The sequence below is a fragment of the Scyliorhinus canicula genome, chromosome 5 (genome assembly GCF_902713615.1).
Source record: "Scyliorhinus canicula chromosome 5, sScyCan1.1, whole genome shotgun sequence".
Lineage (NCBI taxonomy): Eukaryota > Metazoa > Chordata > Chondrichthyes > Carcharhiniformes > Scyliorhinidae > Scyliorhinus > Scyliorhinus canicula.
Window position 1 is genome coordinate 170,772,944 of NC_052150.1, and position 25,129 is coordinate 170,798,072.

The 25,129-nt window shown below is 51.2% G+C and overlaps 1 protein-coding gene across 1 annotated transcript in view; it reads left to right on the forward strand.

Moving 5' to 3' along the window:
* Nucleotides 1–25,129, forward strand: part of malrd1 (MAM and LDL receptor class A domain containing 1) — a 499,008-nt gene that overhangs the window by 318,002 nt on the left and 155,877 nt on the right. Inside the window, exon 28 of the mRNA XM_038796452.1 lies at nucleotides 9,265–9,445. Within this exon, the coding sequence (XP_038652380.1) occupies nucleotides 9,265–9,445 (181 nt within the window). The remainder of the gene's footprint in view (nucleotides 1–9,264; nucleotides 9,446–25,129) is intronic.

A 25,129-nucleotide genomic window follows, 5' to 3' on the forward strand; every position in this document is an offset into this window, starting at 1 on the left:
CAACTCTACCCATACAGATTCCCCATTGTCAGAGCTAATATCCTTTCTCACTATTGTGTTAATTTCCTCTTTAACCAGCAGTGCCATGCCACCACCTTTTCTTTCATGCCTGTCCTTCCTAAATACTGAGATGCCTGGGACATTCAGTTCCCATCCCTGTTCACCCTGCAGCCATGTCTCCGTAATCCCAATTATATCATACACATTTATATCTATGAATAATATGAACCCGTTAGTTCATCCACTTTGTCATATTGATCGGCTATCTTCTTTTTGTACTTCCATGATCCACAGGTCAGGGTCAGCCCACCCCCAGATAAATTGACTGCTGAGACCAGAACATTAATCCTTTAGCCACAAGCGATCAAAAAGACACTGGGCGGGACTCTCCGTTGGCTGACACCGAAATCGGGAAACGCAATTGGGTGGAGAATAAGTTCCAACGACAAAATCGCAGCGGGTGCCGATTTGACGGCAAATCGCAATTCTCCGTCACCTCGGCAGTGGTGTCAATGCGGTCTGGATCACACATACATTAAGCACCGTTTGTATACATTAGCGGGCCTGACCCAGTATTCTCTGGCGCCTACGCAATTCTCCTCCTCCGATGGGCCGAGTTCCTGACGACGCAGTTCACTTGTACTTTTAAAAATCATGAAACCGGCTTTGTAGCTGCTGAGGAAGAGAGAGGGGTCATAGAGTCATAGACGTTTACAGCATGGAAACAGGCCCTTTGGCCCAGCTTGTCCATGCCGCCCAGTTTCTATCACAAAGCTGTCACTGCTTTGACAAAGGGTCATCTGGACTCGAAACGTTAGCTCTTTTCCCTCCCTACAAATGCTGTCAGATTCCAGCATCCGTAGTAATTTGATTTTATCCAGATGCCAAGGAGGTTCTGCATGAGGCCTCGGGTGTACCAGAGGGGTGTACAAATGGGTATACCATTTGAGGACCTGCCAGACCAGGCATGCCGTCGAAGACTCTGGCTGAGCAGGGCGACAGTGAGACATATCTGCCAGATCATGGCACACCAGGCACCGCGTGGTTATGGGGGAGGATACCCGCTCCCAGTGGCTGTCAAGTTAATGGTCACCCTGAACCTTTACTCGATGGGGTCCTTCCAGGTGTTCAGTGGGGACCTGCCCAGGATCTCACAGATCTCGGTGTACCCGTGCGTCCACGATGCCTAGTCGGCACATTACAGCCATTTCAATGTGGACCGAGCCCACCAGGATGCCCGGGCAGCGGGGTTTGCCACCATCATCGACATGCCCCGGGTCTAGGGCGTGATCAACAGAATGCATGTCGCCTTACAAGCACCTGCAGATGACAGACCGCTCTACACCAACCAAAAGGGATTCCACTCGATTAAGGTATAGCTGATATGTCAGCTGCGCATCATACACGTCTGTACCCGATACACGGGCAGTGTGCATGCCACTTTCATCCTGGCACACTCCACTATTCCTGGCATGCACGAGACCCCCATCCCCCCTCCATCCAACCCCCCAGCTGGGGAGTTGGCTCCTGTGTGACAGGGGTTGTCCACTTCAGTCGTGGCTGATGACACCTATCCGGAGGCCACAGACCGGCATGGAGACCCACTAAACGATGCCCATGCAGCAACCAGGGGTGTGATCGAGCGGTACTTCGGCCGCCTGAAGATGGCCTTCTGCGTCCTCCGCAACATCGCGCAGCATAGGGGTGACGTGCTGGAGGAGTAGGATGAAGGCCAGGCCTTCTCCGACCAGGAGGATGCGGGGGATGGCAGGGCTGGACAGGATGTGAGGCCCAAGCAGGCATGGGAAGCCGCACGATGTGTGCGCCTGGACCAATGCACAGGGGATGCTCTGATCACCTCCAGGTTCACCGATTTATGGGCGGGGCGACTGCTGAGGGGCAGGGATACCACGTCCCACCACCACCCACCCACCCACCCGCAACACCCCCTCACCTGCAACCCCCTCGGTGATACATACCTGCCGCACAACAGGGTTAGGGTAATGCTGAGCGTGAGGGTGGTGTGGGGGTGAGGGTGATGTGAGGGTGTGCTTGGTGTGGGGTGAGGGGAAGGGGGTGGTGGGGGGGTGGTGTTGGGTGGGGGGGGCTGACACACATGTCATGGGGAACCGCAACTCAGCAGGGTCTCACTTCCTTGCCTGTGGCCGAACTCCACCCCGGCAACCTCTCTTTCCTCCAGGCCACCGACCACGTCCAAGGCCCTCTGTTCTGCCACGGTGAGGGGCTGCAGGTCGGGCGGTTTCCCTCCAGCTGTCTCCTGCTCCCAGCGGTTATGGGTGGCCTCCTCCTGGAGGCAGGGGGAGAGGTTGGGAACAGAAAACAACAGCGTTAGACAGTCCGACGCATGCAGCCCAGGGGGCAGGCAGCTGGTGGCCTCAGTGGCCAAGGCATCCGGCCATAGCGGCCAGTATGAGTGCTGGTGTGTTGTGCAGGGTGGGGCTCGGCCGCCCTCCGAGTGCGGGGGCCGGGATCAGGTTATAGGTGTGTGGGACATGGGTTCGCGCCAGGCGCGCAGTGTTGCCTACTCACCCTGGCTGCCCTGAGGAGGTTGTGCAGTTTTTTCTTGCACTGCTGGCCTGTCCAGATTGTGTTGCTCATGGTGCTGACCGCCTCTGCCATCTGCACCCAGGCATGGCGAACAGCGGTGGCCGCCAGCCTCCTTCTCAGGCCATGGTACAGGGTCAATTGCCTCTCCTCCACTGCACCCAGGAGGGTCTCCAGCTCGCTGTCGGTGAAACTTGGGGCCGCTCTCTTGCTGCCATCTTGTTGGCTGGGATGCTGTGTGCGTGGGAAGTCAAGTGTGTATGTGCAGTGCAGCTTGTCAGCCTCCTGAGTGTCAATCTGGACCCTGTAAATCCAGCACCTTTTCCCATTGGAATTGATTGTGCCCCTTAACAGTCGCTGAATTGGTCCAATCGTTGTGCCAGTTTTGCTGTCATGGAATGCCACGAATCCTGCGCCTGCCGTCAACACATAGGGCCCGATTCTCCGCCCCCCACAACGGGTCGGAGAATAGCGGGAGGGCCTTCCCGACATTTTTCCTGCCCTCCCGCTATTCTACCCCCCCCCACCCCCCCGCCCAACTCCCGACACGAATCGCTGCCGCTGTTTTTTTACGGCCGGCAGCGATTCACAGCTGATAGATGGGCCGAAGTCCCAGCCCTTTACGCTGTTTTTACGAACGGCAAACACACCTGGTCTGGCCGTTCGTAAAAACGGCGGGAACAACTCGCTTTTTATAACCATGGCACCGATTGGCACGGCAGTACCACGGCCGTGCCAAGGGTGCCATGGGCCCGCGATCGGTGGGCACCGATCGCGGGCATCGGGCCCGCTGCCCGCGCACTATTTGTCCTTCCGCCGCCCCGCAGAATCCATTCGCGGGGCGGCTGAGGGGCATTCCGGCCCGCGCATGCGCGGGTTTCGCGCAAATACGCGATGACGTCATCCGCGTATGCGCGGGTTGGAGTCTTCCAATCCGCGCATGCGCGGCTGACGTCATATGACGCGTCAGCCGGCGCTAACTCCGGCAAGCGGGCTTAACGATATTCGTTAAGCCCGTCATGCCGGAGCCTACGGCGTCGGGCTGCTAGGGGCGCGCTGGCGTCAAACCCGCCCGGGTTTGACGCCAGCCTTACGATTTCTCCCGTTTTGGGAGAATCGCGCCCTTAGTTTCAGGAATGGAGAATTCCGCTGCATATGTTTTATGGGAATGAATAACCTGTTTAGAAATTAAAGGTGCCTAATATCGATTTGCAACATCATTAATTAACTGAGCATTCATTTGTCCAAGATTAAATTATTTTCTTAAATCTAAAAAGTAGATCAACTTTAAACTTTTCATTGTTTAGAAATATGCTAATTACCGTCTGTCAGTTTGTCTAATTGTCTGTTCGTCCATCTGATAATCGCTGTCTCACTGATCATCAGCCTGCCTATCGACCTATTCTATCATCCTGCCATCAGCCCATTATAATTTGCATATATTTTATGTAAATAAACCATTTTGTAAGTTTGCTCCGTTCCTCAGCTGCCCTGCGGCTGTTTTGAAGATTCAGGTTGCTTCCCTGATTGACTCTATCAGCAGCTTCTTGCTTCTCCACCCATGGGTCAATATCAGGCAGAGGGAGCTGTCTTTCCAGCTGGTCTTTGAAGCGTTTGTGAGGAGCACCTCAGTCTCGCTTACTGGAGCATCGTTCATGATAAAGATCGGCTTTTGGCACTCTGGAAGCCTCCATGTGTGAACCTCACTGAGTGCTGCAATGTCAATGGCCAGCCAGGCGAACTCTCTGGGTTTCTTTAAGTTCATGTTTTTGTTACAAATAAACGAGTTGAAACAAATAATGTTTGGCCATGTTTTTGAGGCTGCCTCCATTGAGAGTAAACAATTTAATTGCTATAGAAGGCTTCCTCGGTTACTCACTGTGCTGCTGAATGATGTTGCTGTCTCAGGTTAAAACAGTCAAGCAACATATTCTATGGAACTACCTGGATGCAGGATCCAAGCTGTGGCTGCCAGTGTTATCCTTTACCTACTGTTTTCACCTCTCCCACGTCACTGTCGGACTTTTCTTTCTGCCTACACTAAACCTGTTTGAAGTGAAAATCAGTTTACATGGACTAATTCCACTCATCAGATTAAGTGTTTGTCTACAGTGGCTCAGCAAGATGAGGTGACTGCAGCAATCAACAGGTTATGTCTGTCAAAGTGTCCTTTTGAAAGTGTTCGAAAGCCTGTTCTCAAGGTAGAGGTTTTTAAAAAAATGAATTTCCACAGATGGGATTCTGGCCATCAGTTCCTTTGTGTTTAAGATGACACCCTTGGAGGGTGGCACAGTAGTTAGCACTGCTGCCTCATGGCGCTGAGGACCCGGGTTCGATCCCGGCTCCGGGTTACTGTCCGTGTAGAGTTTGCACATTCTCCCTGTGTCTGCGTGAGCCTCACCCCCACAATCCAAAGATGTGCAGGGTAGGTCGATTGGCCACGCTAATTTGCCCCTTAGTTGGAATTTAAAAAATAATAGATGACACCCTTGAGACATGGGAGGGTAAATTCTACGTCACCTTCCTAGCTATCTAACCCATCGGCCTCTCCACCTGCTCTGCCAAAACAGCTATCCTTTATGAAGACAGGAAAATGGGTAAGTGGCATTTCCATCATTACAGCAACTACGACACACAACACACAATGCGTCTACATTGTGAATCCTGGGTTGCAATGTTGTTTAACAAAGTATGGAATTACAAATGTTCAGTAGAGATCATGGGCGGGATTCTCCCATACCCGGAGGGTCGGGGGGGTCCTGGCGTAACGGAGTGGCGTGAACCACTCCAGCGTCGGCCCGCCCCAAAGGTGCGGAATCCTCCGCACCTTCAGGGTCCAGGCCGGTGCCGGAGTGGTTTGCGCCCCGCCAATTACAGATGTTCAGTAGAGATCATGGGTGGGATTCTCCCATACCCGGCTGGCGTGGAATGCCTTTGGCGCCACGCCAGCCGGGGCCGAAGGGACTCCGCCGGCCTCGCGTGTCCACGCATGCGCGGGAGTGTCAGCGGCTGCTGATGTCATCCCCGCGTATGCGCGGAGTGGGTTCACCTACACGTCGGCCATCGCGGAGGCTGACACGGCCGATGCGTAGGAAAAGAGTGCCCCCACGGCACAGGCCCGCCATGGGATTGGTGGGTCCCGATCGCGGGCCAGGCCACCGTGGGGGCACCCCCTGGGGCCAGATCGGCCCGTGCCCCCCCCCCCCCCGCCGTAGAATTCGGCGGAAAGCGGGGGCAGGATTCACGCCGCCCCCCGCCGATTCTCCGACCCGGTGGGGGGGGTCAGAGAATCCCGCCCCATATGCTAAAATATCCCAGGGCTCATTTCAGTCGCAGCATGTGTGTTTATAACTCATATCCACTCTTCACCCATTGAAAACAGCTCTGAGGCTAAAATCAAAGGCAGGGGAATCATTGATTCCCCCCTTGAGGGGGTCCCCCCATAACAGGGATCCCTGTGGTAGACCCCTCCCCCCGTAACAGGGGTCCCTGTGGTAGACCCCTCCCCCCATTACAGGGGTCCCTGGGGTTCACCACTAAAAGGGTCCAGGGGAGTCCCCCTATTATAGTGGTTCCTGGGGTGTTCCCCTATTACAGGGTCCTTGTGGGAGATTTCCCTATTACAGAGGTCCTGGGGGGATGTCCCCCTATTACAGGAGTATCGATGTATTGTGCACGGGAGGGTGGTTGGGCCCCGGATGGGTACTGATGGTCTCTGCCATTGTGGCCCTGGCATGGTGGATATCGTAGTGGACCAAAGGGGCAACGGTTGCTCTCTGGCCACCGCAACGTCTACCATACCAGGGCCATGATTGTAGAGACCACAAATGAATCGTGGCCACGTGGTTCCTGGCCACGGGAACTGGAGAATCAAGGGTAGGCAGAGCATAGGGCGCCAGGCTTGCTAAATAGATGCAAATGGATCATTACACGGTGGTGTGCAGCATGTAATCATTCACACCGCCAGCGGTGGGTCAGAAGAGGGTGTCTCTCTGCTCCTTACTGGCATGGAGCTGTGTGTCCACCTCAGACCCCCGCAGATCTTCTCTGAGTCATCTTGGTGGCAGCAAATCGCAACAATATCCACTATCAACACTTAGGGAGTTGGGTCGGAACATTCAGCCCTAAGTGTTGATAGTGGATATTGTTGTGATTTGCTGCCACCAAGATGGCTCAGAGAAGACCTGCAGGGTCCTGAGGTGGGCACACAGCTCCATGCCAGTAAGGAGCAGAGAGATATGCTCTTCCCAGGTTGGGTCACAGACTCAAGCCTACCCTCCTGAACAGCGCTAGTGACAGAGGCACTGCCAGTCTGCCAGTCTCACCAGGAGGAGACAGCTGGTGATCCTGAGGGGTGGGGATCACTGGTGAGTCCTCTACCCTGGGATGGGCAGAGAACCAGGGAGGGTTCCAAAGGCTGCGGTGCAGGTGTCCTCTGGTTGGGGTGAGCTCTGCTGATTCCTTGATTCCTCTGCAATGGGTAAGCACTTCTCAGGAGTGTCAACACCTGGAGGGCTCCTGATTGAGCTTGATCCTCGATGATACAGTTGGGGTATGAGAGTGCCCAGTGGGGCAGCCAGGGTAGGTTCCCAGATGACTAGAGGCCTTCTGAGCATTTAAAGGACTCAGCAGTGTGAGCAGCCAGAAGCCTGTAAGTAGCACCAAAGTAATGTGTTTAAACGACAGACTGCGGCAATGGCGGTCTGCGCCACCCTAATCCGAGGGGGACACGCCCAGTCCACGGACTTTGCACCCAAGTCACTGTGCGCTATTACCCCTGGGCTGCGGCAGCCATTCCCCAGCAAGCTTGATGGTTTTCAGTGTTATTTAGCCTCCCATTCCCCCTCGCAGCCATGGCATTAAGTCCACATTTGTAAATGCTTGCAGTAATTCACGCCTGTGAGACTCCCGCCTGAGAGGAGCGGAGCATCGCGGAAGGGCGGAGCATACTGTTTCCAACACGCTAATCATATATAAATGCATGCAAATGCTGCCGCTGACTAGCAGAGCAAACCTCATTCTCACCACCAGCGAGGGACCGGAGCATGGCGCCTGAATGGTGTAGCCATGTAAAATGGCCACCTACAAAGGACCATGGGAATTGTGGTCAATTTGGGACACAGACAGGTACACAACACAGCCTCTGTGTATTGTGCAAAGAAACCAGACTTGGCTGAAACTTGCATCCATTGAGAATCAATTACCATTTTCCCCAAGGCAATAGCATTTGCATTAAGGACCATCAACGATAGCAGACTAACCAGCGCCGCCCCCCCCCCCCCCCCCCCCCCCCCCCCCCCGCCCCCCCTTATTTGGAAAGGCCTACGTGCCTGGGATAATGATAGCTCGGGCTGGCCCAGCCATCGAGGTATCCGCCCCCTAATTGGCTAAGATCGATGAGGGTGATAAAAAAACCCTATTGATCCATTAGACCTGGAGTAAGGACCGCCCAAAAGGGCGCAAAAGAGACAAAGGATAAAAAGCCCTGCGCACACGAGATCGGTCTCTTTTGGGACCGGCATGTGTGCGACCAACTGTAACAGAACAACCAAAATCAAGGATCAGTGACCATTCCTGAAGGACAAGCCCAGCTGAGACGAACCCAACAACTTCCAACCAACCACGTGGTCCCAATCATGTGGGCCTTATCTCGCACACACGAGTGCTGGTCACTCGAAATTAAGTAAAGGTCATCTTAGTAGTTAGGTGTAGTTTAGTACGGAGCCGCGTGTATTATTGCATAGAGATACAAGTTTTGTGTTATTAATAAACTGTTTTTGTGCTAACATACTGGTTGTGCGGTCATTTGGTCAATATAAGAAACAGCTTGTGGTTCACATAAAGGGTAAAAAGGCAACAATCAGAATTGGGATCGGGCGCGGACCTCGATTTTGGCTAACGCCTGATTCTCCGCCCAATCGTGGTTCGCCTTTATGGCATCACTAGGCAGGGTTTGGCCCACTGTTTTCATACTGGCTATCCTTTCAATAGTATGAAATGTACTCTACCGTTTTATCCATTTGATCAACTTTTTGGCTAATCAGAAGACTTGTGCCCGTTTTCACTGTTGATCTTTTTCTCAACAGCTTGCCAGTGGAGGCAGTAGCACCTAGTACACACATTGTTTCAGGGTTTGTTACATCTTCCATTCACAGCACTGCCATGAATCACCTTAATGAACACAGATACAACTCGCGCTACAGTATTTCACGATGCACTGTACCGAATTTACCTTTTAAACACTTGCCATCTCCAATCCAGGGTTCATGCTGCCATACGATTGGAGCAAAAGCGGACAGCTGCTAATGTCCGGCTGCCGCCATGAAAATGAGAAAACTCACTGGGCCCTCAATGTGACCAGAACATTGCCTTCTTCATTCATTGGAGCAGGTGGATTCTGGGATCTGCTCCATCCCCTAACCTATTGAAAATGGCCAAGGGCAGGAACAGAAACAGGATTAACGATCACCCGGTTTGGCTGCTAGTTTTTTTTATAGTCCGACCTCTGTGTGCTACCGATCAAAGACATGAAAACTCTAGTATTTATTATAAGGCATTATTAAAAAAAACACGGGTAACGGATTTCTTTCATATTGTCAGTTTGTATTGAGTTGGATGATTCAGTTTGACTGTTACCAAGGCTTTGGAGATTGTTGATTGCATTATTAATAAGATGTTTTTTAATTGCTTTTATTTCAGACAGATGAAGATCTCTCTGAAGTATGGAACAAAACTGGGAACCAGGGTGATAGATGGAACAAGGCAGTGATCGAATTGAGAAGGATGCGTAACTTCAAAGTCATTTTTGAAGGAATCCGTACGAAGAATTTTGGAGGTGGAGCAGCTATTGATGACATTCAGTTCAAAAACTGTGCTCCAGGTCTGTAGCACAACCTTCTACAAAATATAACATTTTTAACCCAATTATAAGCTAGACTAAGAACCTTCTTTGAGCAGTCCATGATGTTATCACACTAAAAAAAACATTGCTTTGAGCAGAACACCCTGCAATCTCTCAAATAGTACTTCAAGATTGCATTTTGTGAATTGTATCTGAAAAATACAACACGAATGTGAAGTTTTGTGTATATATACATATATATCCAACCATGCAGGTCCTTTGATATAATTCCGGCTTACTACACTGGAATATGGGGCATATAACAGCTGTATCAGACCTATTTCATTTCTGATTCACCAGAATAATGCAAGTGTTTAAAAGGTTCAATTGTGAGAACAGGTTGCATAAACTTGACTTGAAGAGTGGTGATTTAATAGAAGTTCAGACAATAATAAATGGATTCGAAAGGTAGCAACAGAGAAGCTGCCTGCTGTAATTGAGAAGATATAACAAGGGGACATGATCTTAAATGTAAAAGTTTGGTCATTTAAGAACAAAGAAAATGTCAGCACAGGAACAGGCCCTTCGGCCCTCCAAGCCTGCACCGACCATGCTGACAGTCTGAACTAAAAAACCCTACCCTTCTTGGGGCCATATCCCTCTATTCATGTATTTGTCAAGATGCCCCTTAAAAGTCACTATCGTAAGTACCTGCCCCGGCAGCAAGTTCCAGGCTCCCACCACCCTCTTGCCTCGCACATCTCCTTTAAACCTTGCCCCTCGCACCTTAAACCTATGCCCCCTAGTAATTGACTCATCCACCCTGCTAAAAATCTCCTGAGTATCCACTCTGTCCATGCCCCTCATAATCTTGTAGACTTCTATCAGGCCGCTCAGGTCACCCTTCAACCCTTTGTTCCAGTAAGAACCAACCAAGTTTCTCCAACCTCTCCTCATAGCGAATGCCCTCCATACCAGGCAACATCCCGGTAAATCTTTTCTGTACCCTCTCCAAAGCCTCCACATCCTTCTGGTAGTGTGGTGACCAGAATTGAACATTATATTCCAAGTGCGGCCGAACTAAGGTTCTGTAAAGCTGCAACATGACTTGCCAATTTTTAAATTCAAATCTTCGGCCGATGAAGGTAAGCATGCTGTACGCCTTCTTCACTACCTTCTCCACCTGCGTTGTCACTTTCAGTGAGCTGTGTACCTGTACAGCCAGATCCCTCTGCCTATCACTACTCTTAAGGGTTCTGCCGTTTACTGTATATTTCCCATCTATATTAGACCTTCCAAATGCATTACCTCATATTTGTCTGGATTAAACTCTATCTGAGATCTCTCCGCCCAAGTCTCCAACCAATTTAAATCCTGCTGTATCCTCTGACAGTCCTCATCGCTATCCGCAATTCCACCAACCTTTGTGTCATCCACAAGCGTACTAATAAAACCAGTTACATTTTCCTCCAAATCATTTATATATATGACAAACAGTTAGGAGTAATAGAAACCGAGAACTCGCTCCCCCAAAAGACTGTGGATGCGGGATCAATTAAAAACTTGAAGACTGACTATAATAACTCCTCAGGAAACTGTCATAAACATAGGTGGATTTATTTACATATATACAAGTTAGATTTTATATAACATCTCACTCCCAGTATGGATCCTACTGGGTGGATAGGTCTGGCGATTGTCCATTGAGGCAGGAATGTTCCCTTCCAGTCGGGGAACACTTCAGCAGTCAAGGGCATTCAGCCTCTGATCTTCGGGTAAGTGTTCTCCAAGGCGGCCTTCAGGACGCGCAACAATGCAGAATCACCGAGCCGAAATTTATAGCCAAGTTCCGCACACATAAGTACAGCCTCAACCGGGACCTTGGATTCATGTCAAATTACATTCATCCCCCACCATCTGGCCTGGGCTTGCGAAATCCTACCAACTGTCCTGGCTTGAGACAATTCACACCTCTTTAACCTGTGATTATCCATCTCTCCAGTTGCTCCGTCTGGACCTGTGAAGACTTAATTACCTACAAAGACTCGCATTCAAAGTATTGTCTTGCATCTTTGACTTTGTCTCTATATATGTATCTGGAACCCACGTCTTCATTCACCTGAGGAAGGAGCAGTGCCCCGAAAGCTAGTGATTCGAAACAAACCTGTTGGACATTAACCTGGCGTTGTAAGATTTCTTACTCTGCTCATCCCAGTCTAAGGCAGGCATCGCCACATCATAATTTAACTTTAAAAGTTTAAGTAGAACTTACAGAACATTCTTGAAAGGGCGATTGCGGGGATTGCTTTACAGAGGGCCAGCATGGACTCTAGCAATGGAATATCCTCCTTCTGTGCCATAATAATGCTATAGGCTGGACTTTAAAGACAGCTTTGGGCCTTCAATTGGCTTTTATAGATTCATAGAATTTACAGTGCAGAAGGAGGCCATTCGGCCCATCAAGTCTGCACCGACCTTACAAAGAGCACCCTACTGGGGCCCACGTATCTATCCTATCCCCGTAACCCAGTAACCCCCACATAACATTTTTTGCACAGTAAGGGCAATTTAGCACGGCCAATCCACCTAACCCACCTAATCTTTGGACTGTGGGAGGAAAGCAGAGCACCTGGAGGAAAACCAAGCAGACACGGGGAGAACGTGCAGACTCCACACAGACAGTGACCCAGACTGGAATTGAACCTGGGATCCTGGAGTAGTGAAGCAAAATGGTGCTAACCACTGTGCTACTGTGCTGCCCGCTCTTCTTTTGGCCAGATCCTCACCCAGGTCCTGGTAGATGCACAGCATGCTGTTCCCCCACTTTCAGCTCCGTGTCTGTCTGGCCCACCGCAAAATCTGTTCCTTATCCAGGAACCGGTGCATTCGCACCACCATCGCCTTCGGCGGCTCGTTCACACGTGGTCTCCTCGCAAGCGTTCAGTGCGCTCTATCCACTTCCAAGGGTCAAGTAAACACCACATCACCCATTAACTTCTCGAGCATATTCGCCACATAGGCCCTTGTGTCCGTTCCCTCGCAGCCCTCAGGAAGGCTGACGATCCTTAAGTTCTGTCGACGTGACCTGTTCTCCAGGTCCTCCACCTTCTCCTGTAGCCTTTTCTGCTGATCCCTCATCAGACCCACCTGTAACTCCAGCTCTATTAGGTGTTCCTCATGCTCGACCACCTTCTCCTCAACCTTCTGGATCGCCCGACCTTGGGCTTCCAGCCCCTGCTCCACCCGGTCGATCGATGCCTTAATCGGGTTTAGACGTTCCTCCTTTTGTTTGGCGAAACCCAGCGCCGGCTCTAGGGTTGCTGGCGCCCCGGGCAAGCTGAACTTCGGCGCCCTTGGGGGGGGGGGGCTGAGGGGGGGGCGGGGCCGAGGGGGGGGGCGAGGGCGAGGGGGGGGGCGGGGGCGAGGTCGAGGAGGGGGGGGGTGAGGCCGAGGAGGGGCGGGGGGGCGGACCCGAGGGGGGGGCGGACCCGAGGGGGGGGGCGGGGGGGGGCGGACCCAAGGGGGGGGCGGACGCGGGGGGCAGACCCGAAGGGGGGCGGACCCGAGGGCGGTGCGGGGGGGCGGACCCGAGAGGGGGGCGGACACGCGGGGGGGCGGACCCGAAGGGGGAGCGGACCCGAGGGCGGGGCGGGGGGGCGGACCCGAGGGGGGGGGGGGGGGGGGGGGACTGAGCGGGGGGGCCGACCGAGCCGGGGGGCCGCCCTGGGGGCGGGTGGCCACCGCGCATGCGCTGGTTGGCACCGGTCCAACTGCGCATGCGCGGGACCCGAGTCTCTGGCGCCCCCGAGCACATGGCGCCCCGGGCGACTGCCCGAGTTGCCGGTGCCTTGAGCCGGCCCTGGCGAAACCCTCCTGGTAAATTTCACCTGCTGCTCCATTGACCACTGGGCCGCTGAGCCAGTACCCTGCACCTCCGCCATGTTTTTCTGTGTTGTGGGTTTTACACGTGCCTTCTCTGCTCGATATTTCCTTCTTATACGACCACTTCTGGTCCACGACTCTATATACTGGTGTGGGATTCCTCCTCACTCTCCCATCCACTCCCAATTTTTCAAATAAAACTAAAAACAAATCAGGGAAAAAGGTCCAGAAGATCCGTCACGAGTGGGAGCTACCAAATGTGCGTCTTCCTACTCCATGGCCGCCACTGGAAGTGCCTTTAATTGGCTTAAGGGAAGACTTCTGCCCCCTTCTTGTGAGAGGGCCTGCCTTGGAGAGCTGCCAGATAAGCAAATGGCCATCTGTCCTCTTGTCCCTGCAGCACCATGGGGAGCAGTGCCCATTGTTGGGAATGCAACCACTTCTCAACAGCAATCAATGATGGAGCTAGATACCAAGCTATTCTGGGAGGTGAGGGCTGGAAGGGGGGCAGACATTGCCAGAACCAGAGTGGTGAACCCTGGCGAGGGGATGAGGGAGAGGTGTGGAGGCCAGGGTGGATAGGACAGAGGGTAGGGAGGGGTGAAGCAGGAGTTAGAACACATGGGCTGTGTGTGTGCTCCAATGGGCACAGTGTGCATGGAAAGGAAATACTCCACCCAGCCGCCAATACAAGCAATGAAAGCTGACGGCTGTACACTCAACATGGGCCTCTCCCACTCTGGGTTAAATCTCAGTGCCAATAGGAGGGGGGGGCTTTACGTGGCCATTTATTGGACACACACGTGCCTCAATTGTCCACAGCTTCCTGATGTCTCCCCCTGCTGCTGCTAAAATTGCAATGGGATGGGTAAGTAGTCAACGGGAATGGCATCCATGGCAATTTTACACACCCTGACCTGCCAATCCACCTCTGAACAGTCCGTAAAATCCAGACTCATGGCACTATGATTTGAAATCACAGGTTTTGAATGTCTCCAAATTTCAAAGCATCAGCTAAAACTGAAGCAAATGGCAAAACCTTAGAAATGAAATTGTTCTTTGGATCTTGTGCAAAAGAGGAGTTAAAAAATCAGCAGACCTTTGACACTTTGATTTAATGTTCCATTGAAACCTGGCATTGGACTTTGGAATAATTCCTGCTATTTGTTCCTGCTACTCCAGGGTTGTCTTCAGTATTTCCATAGGAGTGTAATACTCAATCTGTTTAGTGCTAGGGCCCAGAGGTCTGAGTCCACAAGCTTTGAGCCAGAAGTTGACTTCTACAGGATGTCCACCCCACCCCCGTATCAGATCCCATTATTCCTTTTTACTTCCCTGGCTCGATGAATGTAATGAATAATAGAGCTCAACAAACATACGGAGACACAAGTAAGGACGATAGGGGGCATGTAGCTTTGCTTGACTACACTGGCAAGGTTGCTAATCCTCTTCCTGCATTCTAAAGGATCTTCAGGGTTAGGGAATTGTGACTCACTGCCGCAGCCACTTCCCGCCACAAATTTTACTTCACATTTGTGGTAGTATGACTGGGGGTATTACGGTACCTGAGAGTGTGAGCTGCTATTGTTGTAGAAGGTTCGCTGCCCATTGGCCCAAGTGTTGTCTTCTCATTGGTCGGGAGGAAGGTAGCTCCGCCTACGAGGCTGAGTATAACAACCCGTGTTTTCCCAGCAGCCAGGTCATTCCTGTACTCCTGCTGCTGGGCACACTTCTTGTAGATTAAAGCCTTTGATTCAGACTACTCCTTCATTTTTGTGTTCACTGATCGCGAATCAATTTAATCTACAAGATTTTAAAGGATGGAGCTCCGCATCGAGCCGGAGTGTCTACGATTCAGCCCCCACGCAGCAAATGCAGCAGCCACATTCAAGCACTGGCTGGCTTGTTTCAACAGCTACCTTAGTATGGCGGAAAACGTACCGACGAAGGAGCAGAAAGTACACATCCTCCACTTGTGCGTCGGCACCACCATATACGCTCATCAAGGACACGACTGACTTCGATGCAGCCAAGGACCTGCTTAAAGGGCAGAGGGCAGCAGAGCAGAGCTACTGATTGGCTGTTCCGGGGAGATTTGCATACGTGCAGTGCGGTCAGCCTAATTTGAAGGTGTACCTGCGAAAGAGACCCGAGGAGTTTGAGTGAAGGCAAGCATCCAGAAGAGGGCAGCAGAGCAGTGCTACTGATTGGCTGTTCCGGGGAGATTTGCATACCTGCAGCGCGGGCAGCCTAATTTGAAGGTGGTTTGTGGAGGGGCTGTTGTCAAGTGACAGAGTGAGAGAAGGTGCTTTTTCGGAGGTGCTTTTTAACCCTGGTAAGTGACTGGTAAGTAGGTTTTGCTTTCATTGTCTAATTTATTTATTTTTATTTTGAAATCGTAGTTGTATAAGTTTACCTAAGGTTTAAGACATGGCAGGAGATCCCAGACCCATGTCATGCTCCTCGTGTGCGATGTGGGAGCTCAGGAACACGTCCACTGTCCCTGGCTCCTTCACGTGCAAGAAGTGTGTTCAGTTGCAGCTCCTGTTAGACCGCTTGACGGCTCTGGACCTGCGGATGGACTCACTTTGGAGCATCCGCGATGCTGAGGAGGTCGTGGATAGCACGTTTAGCGAGTTGGTCACACCGCAGGTGAAAGTTAATGAGGAAGATAGAAAATGGTTGACCAAAAGAAAGAGCAAGAGTAGGAAGGCACTGCAGGTGTCCCCTGCGGTCATCTCCCTGCAAAACAGATATACCGCTTTGGATACTGTTGAGGGAGATGGCTCACCAGGGGAAGGCAGCAGCAGCCAGGTTCATGGCACCATGGCTGGCTCTGCTGCACAGCAGGGCAGGAAGAAAAATGGCAGGGCTATAGTGATAGGGGACTCGATCGTAACGGGAATAGACAGGCAGTTCTGTGGACGCAATCGAGACTCCAGGATGGTATGTTGCCTCCCTGGTGCAAGGGTCAAGGATGTCCCGGAGCGGCTGCAGGACATTCTGGGGGGGGGGGGGGGGGGGGTGAACAGCCAGCTGTCGTGGTGCACATAGGCACCAACGATATAGGTAAAAAACGGGATGAGGTCCTACAAGCGGAATTCAGGGAGTTAGGAGTTAAACTAAAAAGTAGGACCTCAAAGGTAGTAATCTCAGGATTGCTACCAGTGCCACGAGCTAGTCAGAGTAGGAATGTCAGGATAGATAGGATGAATGCGTGGCTCGAGAGATGGTGCAAGAGGGAGGGATTCAAATTCCTGGGGCATTGGGACCGGTTCTGGGGGAGGTGGGACCAGTACAAACCGGACGGTCTGCACCTGGGCAGGACTGGAACCGATGTCCTAGGGGGGGAGTTTGCTAGAGCTGTTGGGGAGGGTTTAAACTAATGTGGCAGGGGGATGGTAACCGATGCAGGAAGTTGGAAGGTAGTAAAACAGGGACAGAAGCAAAAGGAAGTAAGGGGGAAAGTGCAAGACAGAGAAGACATAGTCAAAAATCAAAAAGGGCGACAGTACAAGGTACAGTGACTGAGGGGAGCTCAGTGAATAGGCCCAGCAATACTAAAAGGAGTAAAACTGGAGATGTTAAGATTCAAAACAGAGGTAAAAAAACCAACATAAGTGTACTTTACCTGAATGCTCGTAGTATTCGTAATAAAGTAAATGAGTTGATGGCGCAAATCATCGTTAATGACTATGATTTAGTGGCCATTACTGAAACATGGTTAAAGGATGGTCACGACTGGGAGTTAAATATCCGAGGGTATCAAACTATTCGGAAGGACAGAGTGGATGGTAAAGTAGGTCGTGTAGCTCTGTTATTTAAGCATGACATCCGGGCAATAGTTAGGGATGATATCGGTGCTATGGAGGATAAGGTTGAATACATTTGGGTGGAAATCAGGAATAGTAATGGGAAAAAGTCACTGATAGGAGTAGTCTATCGGCCATCAAATAGTAACATTATGGTGGGGCAGGCAATAAACAAAGAGATAACTGATGCATGTAGAAATGGTACAGCAGTTATCATGGGGGATTTTAATCTACATGTCGATTGGTTTAACCAGGTCGGTCAAGGCAACCTTGAGAAGGAGTTTATAGAATGTATCCGCGATAGTTTCCTAGAACAGTATGTAATGGAACCTATGAGGGTACAAGCGGTCCTAGATCTTGTCCTGTGTAATGAAACAGGATTGATTCATGATCTCATAGTTAGGGATGCTCTAGGAAGGGGCGATCACAATATGGAGGAATTTAAAATACAGATGGAGGGTGAGAAGGTAAAATCAAATATTAGTGTTTTGTGTTTAAACAAAGGAGATTACAATGGGATGAGAGAAGAACTAGCTAAGGTAGACTGGGAGCAAAGACTTTATGGTGGAACAGTTGAGGAACAATGGAGAACCTTCCAAGCAATTTTTCACAGTGCTCAGCAAAGTTTTATACCAACAAAAAGGAAGGACGGTAGAAAGAGGGAAAATCGACCGTGGATATCTAAGGAAATAAGGGAGAGTATCAAATTGAAGGAAAAAGCATACAAAGTGGCAAAGATTGGTGGGAGACTAGAGGATTGGGAAATATTTAAGGGGCAACAGAAAGTTACTTAAAAAAGCTATAAAGAAGAGTAAGATAGAGTATGAGAGTAAACTTGCTCAGAATATAAAAACAGACAGCAAAAGTTTTTACAAATATATAAAGCTAAAAAGAGTGGCTATGGTAAATATTAGTCCTTTAGAGGATGAGAAGGGAGTTTTAATAATGGGAGATGAGGAAATGGCTGAGGAACTGAACAGGTTTTTTGGGTCGGTCTTCACAGTGGAAGACACAAATAACATACCAGCGACTGATAGAAATGAGGCTATGACAGGTGAGGACCTTGAGAGGATTGTTATCACTAAGGAGGTAGTGATGGGCAAGCTAATGGGGCTAAAGGTAGACTAGTCCCCTGGCCCTGATGGAATGCATCCCAGAGTGCTAAAAGAGATGGCTAGGGAAATTGCAGATGCACTAGTGATGATTTACCAAAATTGACTAGACTCTGGGGTGGTCCCGGTGGATTGGAAATTAGCTAACGTGACACCACTGTTTAAAAAAGGAGGTAGGCAGAAAGCAGGAAATTATAGGCCAGTGAGCTTAACGTCGGTAGTAGGGAAGATGCTGGAATCTATCATCAAGGAAGAAATTGCGAGGCATCTGGATAGAAATTGTCCCATTGGGCAGACACAGCATGGGTTCATAAAGGGCAGGTCGTGCCCAACTAATTTAGTGGAATATTTTGAGGACATTACCAGTGCAGTAGATAACAGGGAGCCAATGGATGTGGTATATCTGGATTTCCAGAAAGCTTTTGACAAGGTGCCACACAAAAGGCTGCTGTATAAGATAAAGATGCATGGCATTAAGGGTAAAGTAGTAGCATGGATAGAGGATTGGTTAATTAATAGAAAGCAAAGAGTGGGGATTAATGGGTGCTTCTCTGGTTGGCGATCAGTAGCTAGTGGTGTCCCTCAGGGATCCGTGTTGGGCCCACAATTTTTCACAATCTACATAGATGATTTAGAGTTGGGGACCAAGGGCAATGTGTCCAAGTTTGCAGATGACACTAAGATGAGTGGTAAAGCAAAAAGTGCAGAGGATACTGGAAGTCTGCAGAGGGATTTGGATAGGTTAAGTGAATGGGCTAGGGTCTGGCAAATGGAATACAATGTTGATAAATATGAGGTTATCCATTTTGGTAGGAATAACAGCAAACGGGATTATTATTTAAAGAATAAAATATTAAAGCATGCCGCTGTGCAGAGAGACCTGGGTGTGCTAGTGCATGAGTCACAGAAAGTTGGTTTACAGGTGCAACAGGTGATTAAGAAGGCAAATGGAATTTTGTTTTTCATTGCTAGAGGGATCGAGTTTAAGACTAGGGAGGTTATGCTGCAATTGTATAAGGTGTTAGTGAGGCCACACCTGGAGTATTGTGTTCAGTTTTGGTCTCCTTACTTGAGAAAGGATGCACTGGCACTGGAGGGTGTGCAGAGGAGATTCACGAGGTTAATCCCTGAGCTGAAGGGGTTGGATTACGAGGAGAGGCTGAGTAGACTGGGACTGTACTCGTTGGAATTTAGAAGAATGAGGGGGGATCTTATAGAAACATTTAAAATTATGAAGGGAATAGATAGGATAGATGCGGGCAGGTTGTTTCCACTGGCGGGTGAAAGCAGAACTAGGGGGCATAGCCTCAAAATAAGGGGAAGTAGATTTAGGACTGAGTTTAGGAGGAACTTCTTCACCCAAAGGGTTGTGAATGTATGGAATTCCTTGCCCAGTGAAGCAGTTGAGGCTCCTTCATTACATGTTTTTAAGGTAAAGATAGATAGTTTTTTAAAGAAAAAAGGGATTAAGGGTTATGGTGTTCGGGCCGGAAAGTGGAGCTGAGTCCACAAAAGATCAGCCATGATCTCATTGAATGGCAGAGCAGGCTCGAGGGGCCAGATGGCCTACTCCTGCTCCTAGTTCTTATGTTCTTATGTTAAAGGACACTTCATCCGGCTGGTAAATCAAGTCTATGCTCGGCACTTACTAGCCACAAGGCAGCAGATCCCTGCTGAGTCACTGGACGATTTTTACCGTGCCCTCCTTGTACTGGGGAGGAGCTGCGACTGCCTACAAGTGTCTGCTAATGAGCACACGAAACTCCTCATCCGAGTCGCCTTTGTTGCAGTCATGTAGTCCCCATAGATCTGCCAGAGACTATTAGAGAGAGAAACCTTGAGCCTCACGGAGGCACGGTCCCTCGCTAACTCCCTAGATGTCGCGAACAGAAACGCACGCTCCTACGCCCCCGACCGCGCGGCGGCCCCCTGGTTAGCGTGGAACTCGGCCTCTCTCTCCCCCACGGACTCGGAATGCCCGCAGGCCTGCTCCGCAGAGTGCCCCAAAAACCCACGGGGCCCCGTTGCTATTTTTGCGGCCAGGGCTGCGGAAAGAAAGGCCACTTTGTGGCCGTCTGCCAGGCAAAGGCGGTCGCTGCGGTCCCGGGCAGCGACTGCGAGACTCCCCCTTCTCTCTCTCCAGGGGCCCCGTGCGGCCCGCGGACCTCACTACCTCCATCCCCCAACGCCACGTTTGACCTCCGGGCACTGCCATTTTATGCTCCCGACGCCACGTGCGACCACCGGGCACCGCCATTTTACGCCTCCGACACTACGTGTGGGGGACGGGCGCCACCATTTTGTCCACCCCCCACCATGCGCGACCGATGGGTACCGCCATCTTAGATTGGCTCCGAGGACCCCGCGGGTGACTACTCACTGCCTGATGAAGACTCCGACTATATGCCACGACTCGCATCAGTTACTCTGGACCAGTCTCGACCCCGCACCCTCTCTACAGCAACAACAGATCAGCGTGCGCGAGACGACCTGCCTGCTGGACTCCGGGAGCATGGAGAGTTTTGTCCACCCCACCACGGTAAGACGCTGCACTCTCCCTGTCTACCCGGTCAAACAAAAAATCGCCCTGGCCTCTGGCTCCCATTCAGTACAGGTCACGGGGTCTTGTATAGCGGACCTCACGGTCCAGGGGAGGGAGTTTAAAAATTACAGACTCTACGTCCTCCCCCACCTCTGTGCGTCCGCACTCCTGGGGTTAGACTTCCAATGTAACCTCCAGAGTCTAACATTTAAATTCGGCGGCCCTATGCCTCCCCTCACTGTCTGCAGCCTCGCGTCCCTCAAGGTCGATCCCCCGTCCTTGTTTGCAACCCTCACCCCAGATTACAAACCTGTCGCCACCAGGAGCCGACGGTACAGTGCCCAGGACCAGACGTTCATCAGGTCCGAGGTGCAACGGCTTCTGAAGGAAGGGATCATCGAGGCTAGCAACAGCCCCTAGCGAGCACAAGTTCTGGTGGTAAAGACCAGGGAGAAGAATAGGATGGTCATAGACTACAGTCAGACTATCAACAGGTTTACGCAGCTGGACACGTACCCTCTCCCCTGTATATCCGACCTGGCCGACAGGATCGCGCAGTACAAGATCTTTTCCACGGTGGACCTCAACTCTGCCTACCACCAGATCCCCATCCGCGCAAGCGATCGCAAGTACACTGCGTTCGAAATGGACGGGCGGCTCCATCACTTTTTAAGGGTTCCCTTTGGTGTCACAAACGGGGTCTTGGTCATCCAATACGACTTACGGGCAACCTTCCCGTATCTCGATAATGTCACCATCTGCGGCCACGATCAGCAGGAGCACGACACCAATCTCCGCAAATTCCTCCAAACCGCAAAGCTCCTGAATCTGACTTACAACAAGGACAAATGCGTGTTTAGCACCGACCGCATAGCCATCCTCGGCTACGTAGTGCGAAATGGAGTGATAGGCCCCGACCCGGAATGCATGCGCCCCCTGATGGAGCTCCCCCTCCCCCACTGCCCCAAAATCCTCAAGCTCTGCCTCGGTTTTTTCTCATATTACGCCCAGTGAGTTCCCAGTTACGCCGACAAAGCCCGTTCCCTCATCCAAACAGCCATGTTCCCGCTGTCGATGGAGGCCCGCCAGGCCTTCAGCCGCATCAAAGCGGATATCGCAAAGGCCACGATGCTTGCTATCGACGATTCACTCCCCTTCCAGGTCGAGAGCGACGCGTCCGATGTAGCTCTGGCAGCCACCCTCAACCAAGCGGGCAGACCCGTGGCCTTCTTCTCCCGGACCCTCCATGCTTCCGAAATCCGCCACTCCTCAGTCGAGAAGGAAGCACAGGCCATAGTAGAAGCTGTGCGACACTGGAGGCACTATCTGGTCGGCAGGAGGTTCACCCCCCTCACAGAACAACGGTCAGTGGCCTACATGTTCGACAATGCACAGAGGGGCAAGATAAAGAACGACAAGATCTTGCGGTGAAGGATCGAGTTGTCCACCTACAACTACGACATCTTGTATTGTCTTGGGAAGCTGAACGAGCCTCCCGACGCCCTGTCCCGCGGCACCTGTGCCAACGCACAAGCGGACCGCCTCCGATCCCTCCACACGGACCTCTACCACCCGGGGGTCACCCGCTTCTTTCACTTTGTAAAGACCCACAACCTGCGCTACTCCATCGACAGTCACTAGGGACTGCCACATCTGCGCGGAGTGCAAGCCCTACTTCTACCACCCCGAAACAGCGCATCTGATAAAGGATTCCCGCCCCTTTGAACGCCTCAGCATGGATTTCAAAGGTCCCCTCCCCTCTATCAAACGCAACACGTACTTCCTCAACGTGATTGACGAGTACTCCCCCTTCCCGTTTGCCATGCCCTGCCCCGACATGACCACACCCACCATCATTAAAGCCCTCCACACCATTTTCTCCCTGTTCGGATTCCCAGCGTACATTCACAGTTATATGTGGTCCTCCTTTCTGAGCGACGAACTGCGTCAATTCCTGCTCAGCAGGGGCATTGCCTCAAGCAGGACAACCAGTTATAACCCCCGGGGTAACGGACAGGTCGAGAGGGAGAACTGTACGGTCTGGAAGACCGTCCTACTGGCCCTACGGTCCAGAAATACCCTGTCTCCCGCTGGCAAGAGGTCCTCCCAGATGCCCTCCACTCAATCCGGTCACTGCTTTGCACATCTACCAATCAAACGCCTCACGAGCGCCTTCTTGTCTTTCCCAGGAAGTGTTCCTCAGGGACCCTGCTCCCGACCTAGCTGGCTGCCCCCGGGCCCATCCTGCTCCGGAAACACGTGCGGGCGCACAAGTCGGACCCATTGGTCGAGAGGGTCCAGCTGCTCCATGCGATCCCGCAATACGTGTATGTGGAGTACCCCGATGGCCGACAGGACACGGTCTCCCTACGGGACCTGGCGCCCGCCGGATCCCCGCCACCGCCCCCGACACCAGCCCCCCACCTCCACTCCAGCCGCAAATGCTTCCCGCAGGGGCTCCCCTCCCTGGCCCGCCAACCCCCTCACCCGCGCCGCCTAGAGGACCAGACGCAAAGGTCCAAAGAATATACACAGATATCAGTGAGAAAAATTCTGTTGCTACTCATGCAAAAATGGGTTTACTGAGGGTAGCTGGTGTTCGTCTCCACAGTCAGTTGGGTACCATGGCCTGGCTCTCACCAGCTCTGCCTAGGGGTACGGACGCAGCCACGTGGACCGGATCATCGCTCCCGGAGTCATGGACGCCCGCATCTCCAATGTCTCCAGCGAAGCTCCGCAGGTCACAGAGGACGTCCAAGGCCCCCAATCGGCTGATCAAATCGATATGAACTGTTAATGGAATTTTTTTTGGTTTTCCTCTCATTTTTCCAACTCTGTAAATAGTTACCGTGTTCTAACATGTCACTGTATATCGTTACAGGCCAGTGGGCAGCCACCGTTGGAGAGGTATGATCCCACATCAGTAGTCATACTACCAGTCTCTTATCCCACTCGCACTGGACACATCCCCCCTCATCCCCTGGTTTCTCAAAGGCACATGCCCCCCCCCCCCCTCCCCCCCCCCCCCCCCCCCCCGGGTTCCTTTCTCAACAAGGGGTGAATGTGGTAGTATGACTAGGGGGTATTATGGTACCTGAGAGTGTGAGCTGCTATTGGTGTTGAAGGCTTGCTGCCCATTGGCCCAAGTGTTGTCTTCTCATTGGTCGGGAGGAAGGTAGCTCCGCCTACGAGGCTGAGTATAAGAACCTGTGTTTTCCCAGCAGCCAGGTCATTCCTGTACTCCTGCTGCTGGGCACACTTCTTGTAGATTAAAGCCTTCGCTTCGGACTACTCCTTCGTTTCTGTGTTCACAAGTCCAAATGTCTTTCCTGCTCTAAACCTTCATTAGGAGGACACGCAGATCTGGTTCCTTCAGTTCGCTGATTGTTTCGTTAAGTGGTTGCCGGTCTTGTCTATCTTGCAGTTCTGTCATTGTCTATTTAAGCAGCAGTGGGTTTTATGCTCTAGTGTTTCACGAGATCTCTGCCTGTCGTTCAGGTATTTAAGCTGCCTGCATACCTCTGGCTATCTAAATTGCCTGACTTTGCAACTTATAGTGTGATCAGTGCCACAAGTCCCACTTCACCTCAGCAATAAGCGGCCTTTAGAATTGCAGCACAACAAATTTCTTTAATATAATGTTACTATATTAAAAAGTCCCAACGTGCTTCACTGGGAGACATCCAGAAGATAAATGGATACTGAAGTAAGAAAAATATATATTAGGAGGGATAAACAAAGGCTTGAGCAAAGGGATTGATCTTACAACAGTAGAAAGAGGTGAAAAAGTGATAATGTTTAGACAGCAAATTCCAAAGTGTAAGGCCTAGGTGGCTCAAACCAATAATGGGGAAAAGGAAGGAGACATGCACAAAAGCATCAGTGATTTTCTGTCAGTTAATTTTAGATTCATGCCTTTAGTTTTTCACTTACAGCCCACGCTAAATACCAGGGTACTTCATTGCTATAATTGGCAGAGTTGACTGCACATCGTTTATGGATCTGAACTAATTTTCATGCCATTATACACAGTAAGAGGCTTTTATACTGACATATTTATTAAAGAAATCAATTTAAATGGGCAGTCAATCAGGAGAGATTTAGCGAGGGATTCCCAGAGTTTAGGACCTGGACAGCTGAAGAAAGCGGACACTATGGAGTGATTAACATAGGCAATGCTGAACAAGGTGGAATTGGAGGAGCACAGATATTTCAGAGGATTGTGGGCTGGAGGAGATTACAGGAATTAGGAGGGACCGGGCCTTGCAGGAATTTGAAAACAAGGCGAGTATTTTCATATTGAGGTGTTGCTTAACACGGAGCCAACGCAGGCCAACAACTGTAAGGGTGAGGGATGAACTGGGCTATGCAGGTT